General features: G+C 43.2%; 1 protein-coding gene across 1 annotated transcript; it reads left to right on the top strand.

The window, feature by feature from the left end:
- The first annotated feature begins 4,788 nt into the window (after positions 1-4,788).
- LOC149303482 (uncharacterized) lies at positions 4,789-9,285 on the top strand. Its single transcript, XM_089481051.1, has 3 exons — positions 4,789-5,610; positions 6,539-6,665; positions 7,688-9,285. The coding sequence occupies exons 1-3, from the start codon at positions 4,876-4,878 to the stop codon at positions 8,728-8,730; spliced, it is 1,905 nt and encodes a 634-aa protein (XP_089337177.1). The 5' UTR covers positions 4,789-4,875; the 3' UTR covers positions 8,731-9,285.
- Positions 9,286-9,545: the final 260 nt, after the last annotated feature.

Genomic DNA, 9,545 nt, shown 5'->3' with positions numbered 1-9,545 from the left:
ATATATTTTAAAATATGTTCAAGCCATGGATGCTTGAATCTTGGATAAGGAGATCTAGAACTGAACATAGTATTTCAAGTGTGGCTTTTCCCTGAAAGGTAGCTCACAATTCACCACAACCCTGTTAGGCTGCTCAGTCTGGTTGCCATTTTACAGGGAGCTGTGTGCAAGGCCATACAAGAGGAAGGTGTGAGACTCACTCAGATTCTTTTGCTTGTTTGTACTGTATATTCAAATAATTGTTTTTAGTAAGCACACATAAATGACACAAATACATTTATATAAATATATATCCAAAGCTATAATACAAAACAAAACGAATAATACAAATGTTATTGCTGTGTGCCTTCAAATCATTTTCAACTTATGGCGATCCAATGACAAACCTATCATGGGGTTTTCCTGCCAAGTTTCTTCAAAGGGGGTTTGCCACTGCATCCGCTGAGGCTGAGAGAGTGTGACTTAGCACTCAAACCATTACTCTATACTGGCAAACAAAACAGGCAATACAAATACTGCACCTAAAACTATTGTTTTCCTCTTCACTTGCTGATGGTTATATCCCTCTTTCTCTTATACTTCCTTAAAGCCATCAATATATTTTCTTAAGAAGCAAGTTCGGTTCATTTAACAAAGCCTAAAATCAATATATCCCCAATGCACATTCATAAAAGAAATAAATGGTTCCCAGTCTTTCTTAAATTTCATCAAAGTTTTATCCTTCATCCAATGTGTCCATCTCAGCAAGTTCAACAATCTTCATCAGCGAGAACCATTAGGCAGAATCAGGAAGCTACCTCCGACAGCAAATTTGGGGTGTCAGAAAAAGGCAACGAATATTCATTTAAAGTTTTGCTGTTGCTTATGGAATTCTCTATCCAAATAACTTGTTTCAGGGTTGTACACACCTGGATGTGGATGAATTCATCAGGGTAGGACACAGGGACATTTGCAGCTCTTTTTCAGGCTGCAAAATTTCTTGGGCCAGTCCTGGGAATAAGGCCCACTGAAGTTTGAACAACATATCCAGGAGTAGCTGTGCTGGCCATCTAGCAAAGTACAATAACATACCAAACCCACAAAACTGTGATACCTTTACTGGACCAACCAAAATGCACAAAATACATGTTGGCCACATAACAAAGTACAGCAACATCCAAAATCCACAAAACAACGATACCTTTAGGGGGTCAACCCAAAATGACATGTAAGGTTTCAAAGCTCCTATGGCATGTTGTAAGGTCCTGTAGAGCTTCAAAAGTTTGCAACATGTATTTTGTGCATTTTGGGTTGATCCCATAAAGGTATCACTGTTTGTGAATTTTGGATGTTATTCAGTTTTTTAAAATTGTGAACTAGAAACGATGCATTTTAAATGTGGGTTATTTTAATATGTGTATATCTTATTTGTCCTTTTAACTGACGTGTATTTTCACTGATGTGTTTTAACCTATGTGGTGTATCTGTTAATTCTTGTTGTTCCCTGCCTTGATCCATGGGGAGAGGTGGGTAAAAATCATCATCATCATCATCATCACCACCATCATCATCTGAATAAGTTTAGGATTGCACTGCAAGTCTTTCCAGATACTTCTAGGAGCCAGTTTGTACAATCCTCAGAATCAGCCGGTTATTTGGAAGCCTTCTGACTTTAAAAAGCAGCAGTGTTGTCCCAAAGCAAAGGATGGTAGCATCTACTTGTCTGAACTGATTCATCCAGGGACTCCTAACACTGTCTCTCACTACAGCAAGGAGTTTCTCCCAGGCCAGAGTACGAAGGGTTAAATGGATCCAGCTTTCTGAGTCCTAGTGCCCTCCAGATTTCTCAGAGACAGGGGGAAGGAATATGATAGAGAGCTTCCTCTCTGAGTCAGCTTTGGTTTTTCCAAAAACCAGCCAGCAAAAACAGCAGATCTCCAGGCAGCAGATAACCCCAGGTTGAGCAAAGCAGCAGAGGTGAGTCTGGAGTGGTTACTCAAATATGTAGGGTTGCAGTTTAGGGGATGTATGGGAAACCAACCAGGAGCACATTTAATTGACTGAAAGAGAAGATGGGTGTTCTCATATGAAGATGGTCCATCATGTTCTATGCAGTGATGTTCTTCATTTAGGGAATTAAAAAAAAAAATCACTCAACATGCAAGACAGGCGCCGCACAAAGGTCTAGTGGGTATTACTTACACTAGGAAGTAATCCTTTGAGAGCAAAGAATGCCATAAAATGTGCTTTGCAGTCCCTTTCTCATTCTTTCACATAACAGCCTTGGGAGATAGGTCATGCTTGTTCCCATTTTACAGATGGGGACAATTGAGGGCTGTTCATTCCTGCATGTTTGTCATTGGATGGCACTACTGAAGATTGCACAGAATGTGGGCAACAGCCTTCCCAGGGCAGAATGTCACAGATTTCTTCCCTAATTTAGCTGGTAGAATATTTTATGTGGAGTTTATCACATGTGAGGAATTTCTCTTAATTTCGAATGAAAAGAAAGTGAGGCCAGAACGCATTCACGTGAATTTGCTAGTTTAGCGAATTTACGTGACTGTAAATTGCGTTCGAACTGGCTTCCCATTGCCCGAAATAGCATGCCATTGCCCGAATTTGCGTGTGGTAGTCAGTCATGCAATAACGTGAAACCCCATGATTGCGCTCAGACTGACTTCCCATTGCCTGAATTTGCGTCTGGTGGTCTATCATGCAATAACGTTAAACCCCATGATTGCGTTCAGATTGCCATTGGATTATACTTCCAATTTCCCTTGTCTGATAAACCCTGGAGTATTTGACCCAAGCCTACGAACATACACTCAGAAGTAAGCCTCAATGGGACATACCCCGAATTGCAGCATTCATGAATGAATCCGCCTTGAAACTGAGAGCTGAGTTATTATATTTCCAAATAACTGTTTACACATGTTAGTGGTCTCCTTTTGGTAGGACAGAAAAGAGCATCAAGAGAGAAGCAGATTGTGTTTGGTTATTTTCATCTATCTGTATTTTGCTGTCATGTTACTCAAGAAAATCAGTGGTACTGGATGCAGATCTAGAATCCTGAGGATTGATGATGTTTGAAGGCTGTGAAGACTGATAGGAAAGCATATGAATCGTGGCAGAAGACGTCTCAGGAGACAGAAGGAAAGCTGAATAAAAAATTTATAGTCAGTGGTGGAACCTGAGTGTCCTGCCATTCTTCAACACTGCAGAAATAAAGCAGTTTGACACCACTTTAGTTGTCATGGCTCCAGCCTGTGGAATCCTGGGATTTTAGTTTGGTGTCAGAGAGGTCTGGTGACTCGCCAAGCTACAAACCCAGGATTCTGTAGGACAGAGTCATGGCAATTAAAGTATAATAATAATAATAATAATAAATTTTTATTTATATACCGCCCTGTGGCGAACCAATCTGGGCGGTTTACAACATTAAAATAACATACAGCATAAAAACAATATATTTCCCTCCCCCCTTAAAAAGTTATTAAACAACATATCTAATTTAAAACCACAATAACTAGTTAAAGTGGCGTCATAAGTGCTTTATTTCTACAGCATGGATACACCTCTGAAAAGTTCTTTATCCCTCAACGCACATTGGACTAGCAGAAACAAAAAAGCTATGTTAATCACATACAAAATGAATAAATTAGATTGACTTGCATCATCTATACAGGTTTCAAAAATCTGTTTTTCTTTATGTGTCCTGCTTATGAATTAATATTCAAACTGTAAAGCATTTTTACTACTTTACATCTTCTATTTTTAGTACAGTTGGCCCTCCGTATCCATGGATTCTTTAGCCATAGATTCAACCACCCACGGTTTGAAAATATATATATATATATATATATATATATATATATATTATAAATTCCAAAAAACAAACCCTGATTTTGACATCTTATGTAAGAGACACCATTAGACTATGCCACTGTATTTAATGCGACTTGAACATCCATGGATTATGGTGTCCATGGGGGATCCTGGACTAAAATCCAAGCAAATACTAAGAGCTCACTGTAGTTTATATTTATTTATTTAATTTCCAAGTTGCCTTTCCACTGATATGGGACCCAAGGCAGCTAACAATTTGTGTTAAAACCAAATACAGTTAAAATCTATCGGTTAAGTAGATCTGCCTGATTCTTCTCCCCACTCCACCCCACTTCACAGTCCTTGACTCACTTTTCTTGATACTACATTGTTCTTTATTGTTCTACCCAAATCCATCTTCCGTTTCCATCAAAATACTGCCCTGATTCTTTCACATTTTCCATATTAACCCTTAGCATCTAGCATGACTACATTCTGTGACATCGTGGCAGGATAGGTTGCATAATTTAGTTTTTAGCTATTACATATACAGTTTCCCCATTCTCTCTTTCTCTTTAGGACTAGACTACAGTAGTGGTTTGAGTGTTGGACTGTGAGTCTGGAGATGAGGGTTCGATTCCCAGCTTTGCCATGAAACCCACTGGGCAACCTTGGCCAAGTCACATGCTCTCAGCCTCTGGGGAGGGCAATGGCAAACCTCCCAGGAACAAATTCTGCCAAGAAAACCCCATGATAGACTCGCTGTGGAGTTGCCAAAAACTGGAAAGGACTTGAAGCCATACAACAACAGCAAAGCTCCTTGGAGGGGACTTTTGGTGTGCTCTGTATTCCACCTTGGATTTTCAAACTAGAATGTCTTGCCTGCAAGCAAGCACTGTTCTTGATAAGGCCCAACCTAGCTAACGTCATCTTTTGACTGCAGTTCTGCCAATTCTGGTGTGGGAGATGTGGACTTGAGCCTTGCTAAGGCCAGCTCCAAGGAGACAAAATGGCTGTGATCCAAGAAAAGTGGTAACACTGACTCTTCTTTCAGCTTGAGCTGCCTTTATGAACAATCCAGAGAGAGGAATGGAGGAACCAAACCTAGCACGTCCTGAGCTGGGTGAAGGGGCAGGAAAATCATCTCGGATCATTCAAGCTGGGGCAGTCAGCGAGTTTCTGAGGTGGGCTACTCCTCAGCAGAGTACAGTTGAGAGACAGGAAGGAATGGCAGCACACGGAGAAGCCCAGTGGCAAGAAATCCTAAGGACGGTACAGGCCTCTCACTCAGGATGGGCAAGTTCTCAGCTGCCAGAGTTGCCTCCATGGGATGACTTGTCCACATTTGAGCGGGTCGCTGATGCCTGCCAGTGGCCTCGAGGGGAAGGCATGGCCAAATTTCTGCCAACTCCATTCAGTGGTGAGGCACAGCAGACCTTTAATACTCTAGAAGCCAGAGACAGGAGAGACTTTGGGAAGGTGAAGGCTGCCATTCTACGGGGGGATGTTGCAAACATAGAGAGGCAGCGCCAACACTTCCGCCAGTTCCGCTACCATGATGCTGAAGGGCCTCGTGAGGTTTGCAGTCGGTTGCGTGAATTCTGCCATCGCTGGTTGGAGCCAGAGAACCGCACCAAGGAGCAAATCCTGGAGATGCTGATCCTGGAACAATTCTTGATGATTCTGCCAAAAGAAATCCAAAACCAAGTTCAGGCACGGGGGCCAGAGACCTGTGCCCAGGCTGTGGCCCTAGCAGAGGGTTTCTTGCTGAGGCAGCATGAACGGATAGAAAGGGAACAACAGGTGAGATCATTTCTTTGTGATCGTCTTGGTAGATGCAAGTAGAACTAGAGTTTGTCTGACAAATTTTTTGAGGGCTCCAGATGTGGGAACATACTTGGATACTAACCTATGTAAACACACACACTTTGTAGTTTCTACAAATGGACTGAGGGGGCTCAAATTTGCCTTGAGCAAGGGTGTCTCCAGAAAAGACTATCACTGTGGACACAGATGAAAAGAAAATATATTTCTAGGAACTTATGAAATGTTGCTTTTTCCAGCAATGGGGAAGTTATTTGTTTGCATGAAGTATCCCCCCTCCCCAGTCTAGGGCAACATGAAGCCTATGGGCTGCATGAAACAACACCTCCCCCCAAGTCTTTTGAGTTCTTCCCATTGCCTTCACTTGCTGCGGCAACAATTAGCCTCACTGCCAGCAAAACTCTACTGCCAAAATAGCTTTTGTAGTGGAAATCATGTCATCTGATGTTGATGGTCTGTCTCCACTCCAAGATGAAAGGCTGGCTGTGGTTAGTGGTGAATAAAATACACTCTGTACATAATTAGATGCATATATGTCTTCAAATAGTACAAGACATGAGCCCTGACACTGAAAACAGATGCCAGTTCTGATCCCAAAAAGTAACTTGGGAAAGGGGAGTCTGAGAGGAATACTGTTTCTTTATTCTGGCTGGTGCTATGGAGCAATATCAGAAAGTGTAAAAAAGTGCATGCTTTGGTTGCCTAACAATACTCCACACATCATCTCAAGGAAGAACATTTGAAGGGAAGGAGAAAAATGAATCTTGCATTCCCCAGACTGTGGCCCTGGCAAGGGGTTTCTTGCTGAGGCAGCTGTCTTCTATCTCGAGGACACCCTGTTTGCGAAAGCTGCCATGGACCCAATATTTTTTTCTCTTGTCATCTGTAACTTTTGCTGCCATTTCAGGTTTCTAGAACAGTTCAAGGAGGAGGTGCAGACTGCTCTGAAATTCCACGGCCGCACATCAATATCAGGCCAAGGCAAACCTACAAGGAAGCCAAGCAGCAGGATAATGGGAATAGCAACACACTGGGTAAGGAATCCCACACTGCCTCCTTCTTTGTGGACAGGGAAGTATGGTCCTTCAGATTTTGTTAGACTGCACCTCCCATAATCAAGACATGCACTCCCTCAAGATTAGGGGCATGTCTGTACTGGCTATTTAATCTGGGTCCAGTTTGAAGCATTATGCCTTGGCCTGGCCCTGGAACAACCAAAACGGTGACTACATGCACCGACCAAATCCAGTGTGGCACCACATCATTGTGCACACAGGCCAGCCAGGATGACACTGCATCAGCTGCACTGGTCTATCCCTCTCGGTGCCACTGCCATGGATAACACTTTCTTGTGGACAGGAGCTCTCTGCAACAGCCTGTTCGGTACATTGCTACCGATGTGGTGGTGGTGGCGGCTCCAAAAATGGGTTATCCCCTTTTCCTGCACTGATCACCATGGGGAAGGATGGCATGGCTGTTGGCACACTGACAACAGACTGGGCTGAATCAGACTTGATCCAGCTGTTCACCTGCCAAAAGAACCCGATGTCACTCAGTGGTTTCTAGGAAACATTGGACTGTTCCCCAATTTTGCTTAGTTTGGAGCAAAGTCAGTTTAAGGGCCCAGAAACCACGGTCTCTCTCTGGATGTAGCTGTACCTCATGGGGATTGCTAGTACTGGCATGGGTGTAAGTCTAGCATTTTTCCTCAGTGTAGACAAGCTCTAGAACTCACACTCTATTTTAAAAGCAGATGACTTAAACTGTTATGCTACTATTCTATTTATCTACTTTACCCTCCAGATTTGGCATTCAGGTTTGTGAGTGTATGTGAAAGTCCAATTAATCTGCCACACTTTATTTAGCAGTAATTTTTCTATACTGTACTTCATTGCTTTTTTTTTTTTTTTTTGGTAAGGTGATTCTGAGTACAACTACTTTAACAAATTCTGTGTCATAAGCAGAATGGGTTTATATTTTTACCCTGGGTCCCTGCCCACAGAATCACATTTTTGGAGCAAATCCAAATTAAATTGTTTGTTTAAATACTTAACAGGTGCCAAGTTTTTGGGAAGAGCTGGACAGTACTTTCAGTGTCCAGATTGTGGGAAAAGGTTTCGAGGAGAGGAGGAACTCCGAGCTCATGGCGGCATCCACAGGAAGGACAGACCCCATGCCTGTGCTCAGTGTGGGAAAAGATTTACGCGCCCCTCAGGCTTGGCCAAACACTTGAAAACTCATTCAGGGGAGAAACCTTATCACTGCAGCCAGTGCCCCAAAAGCTTCATCCAAATGTCCCATCTTACCAGACATCAGAGAATACACACTGGGGAGAAACCCCATCCCTGTGCCGAATGTGGAAAACGTTTCAATTGCCCATCAGACCTGGCCAAACACCAGCACATCCACACAGGTGAGAAACCCTTCCGCTGTGCTGAGTGTGGGGCCAGGTTTAACCAGTTCTCACATCTCACACGGCATCAGAGGATTCACACAGGGGAGAAGCCTCATGCCTGTACTGAATGTGGGGAAACCTTTAGCCAGCGGGCACATCTTGTCAGCCACCAGAGAATCCACACAGGTGAAAGGCCCTACCGCTGCACCTACTGCCAGAAATGTTTCAGCCACCTCTCCGCTCTCACAGTGCACAAAAGGATCCACATGGGGCAGAGGCCCTATGGTTGCCCTGAATGTGGGAAAAGGTTCATCGCTTCATCTGCTTTAACCAGGCACCAGAGGACTCACTCGGAAGAAAGACCTCATACCTGTGAGGAATGTGGCCGGAGGTTCAATCAGCTTTCTCACCTTCACAGGCATCGACGGACTCACTCGGGTGAGAAGCCCCACAGCTGTGAGGAGTGTGGGAAAAGATTCAATCAACTCTCCTCTCTCACCAGACACCAGAAAATTCACACAGGAGAGAAGCCTTATCCCTGTGATAAGTGTGAGCGAAGGTTTGTTCGACTGGCCGACCTCATCATCCACCAGAGAATCCACACAGGAGAGAAGCCGTTTCGCTGCACTGACTGTGGGAGGAGATTCAGGCAGAGACAAACACTGGTCAAACATCAGAGACTTCACCCAATAGCAAATTCATAATTTATGCGCACGCACAGACACAGACAAACTAAATTTCTCTGCCCTGTGGGTTTGTATCCCGAAAACTGATATTCCCAAACTTTTGAAATGTTTAAAAGCTGTGGGAGAGAGCGAGAGAGAGAGAGACATTAAATTCCAGTATCCTTGTTTCTCCTATTAGCTACCCCTTTGGTTCTATCAAGGGAACAGATGTTTCCACCAACTGTTTTTAAATTAACAAAAAATAATCTTCCAGTCAAATTGTAGGGGTGTTGGATTGAAAAAGGTCGCACATGCACCTGGGTGTGCACACACGTTTCCCTTTCTCAAAGGTGCTACAAGATCTCTCTACGTACTGATTCTACAGACTAACACAGCTATATCATTGAATTTCCCTTTCTTGTTCATGTTTTTTTTTTTCCATTTTGGGAGGCCACAATATCAGTAGCCCTTCATACTAGATCAGGAGCAGTCATTTGGATGTGGGAACTGCTGGGATAAATAGGCCTTTCTCTGTACTGTTCCACTGATCTGAAGGCTCTGAGATCAATCAAGCATAAGATGTAAATACTTTACTATTGGGAAACATTGATTTCTTTTTAAATAATCCAAAGAAAAGTTGGGGAAACAGAAAGAAGGGTAGGAGATATCTGGATTTACTTGCTTCTCTGTTGTTTTCCTGGTACTAAAATGGGCTTCCCCATTGTCAACCCCATTTTGTCCCTTGATGTTCTCTTCCATCTCCTTTAAGACTGTATGTACACCTAGGACAGCTCCTACCTTGAGAAGTGGCTGGAGTTCTTTGCATTGCCAGGTGGTGGTGCTACAGACCTGGT

This window comes from Sceloporus occidentalis, unplaced genomic scaffold (assembly GCF_023333645.1).
Source record: "Sceloporus occidentalis isolate IW3139 unplaced genomic scaffold, rSceOcc1.0.p SCAF_14, whole genome shotgun sequence".
NCBI classification, from domain to species: domain Eukaryota; kingdom Metazoa; phylum Chordata; class Lepidosauria; order Squamata; family Phrynosomatidae; genus Sceloporus; species Sceloporus occidentalis.
Note: the sequence above shows the minus strand (reverse complement) of the source record. Positions and strands in the feature narration are given on the sequence as shown.

Bases quoted from the DNA above. Each gene is read 5' to 3' on its own strand.
- LOC149303482 (XM_089481051.1), top strand. From the start codon at position 4,876: ATGAACAATCCAGAGAGAGGAATGGAGGAACCAAACCTAGCACGTCCT. The intron at 5,611-6,538 runs GTGAGATCATTT...CTGCCATTTCAG, and splicing joins GGATAGAAAGGGAACAACAG to GTTTCTAGAACAGTTCAAGG. The intron at 6,666-7,687 runs GTAAGGAATCCC...AATACTTAACAG, and splicing joins TGGGAATAGCAACACACTGG to GTGCCAAGTTTTTGGGAAGA.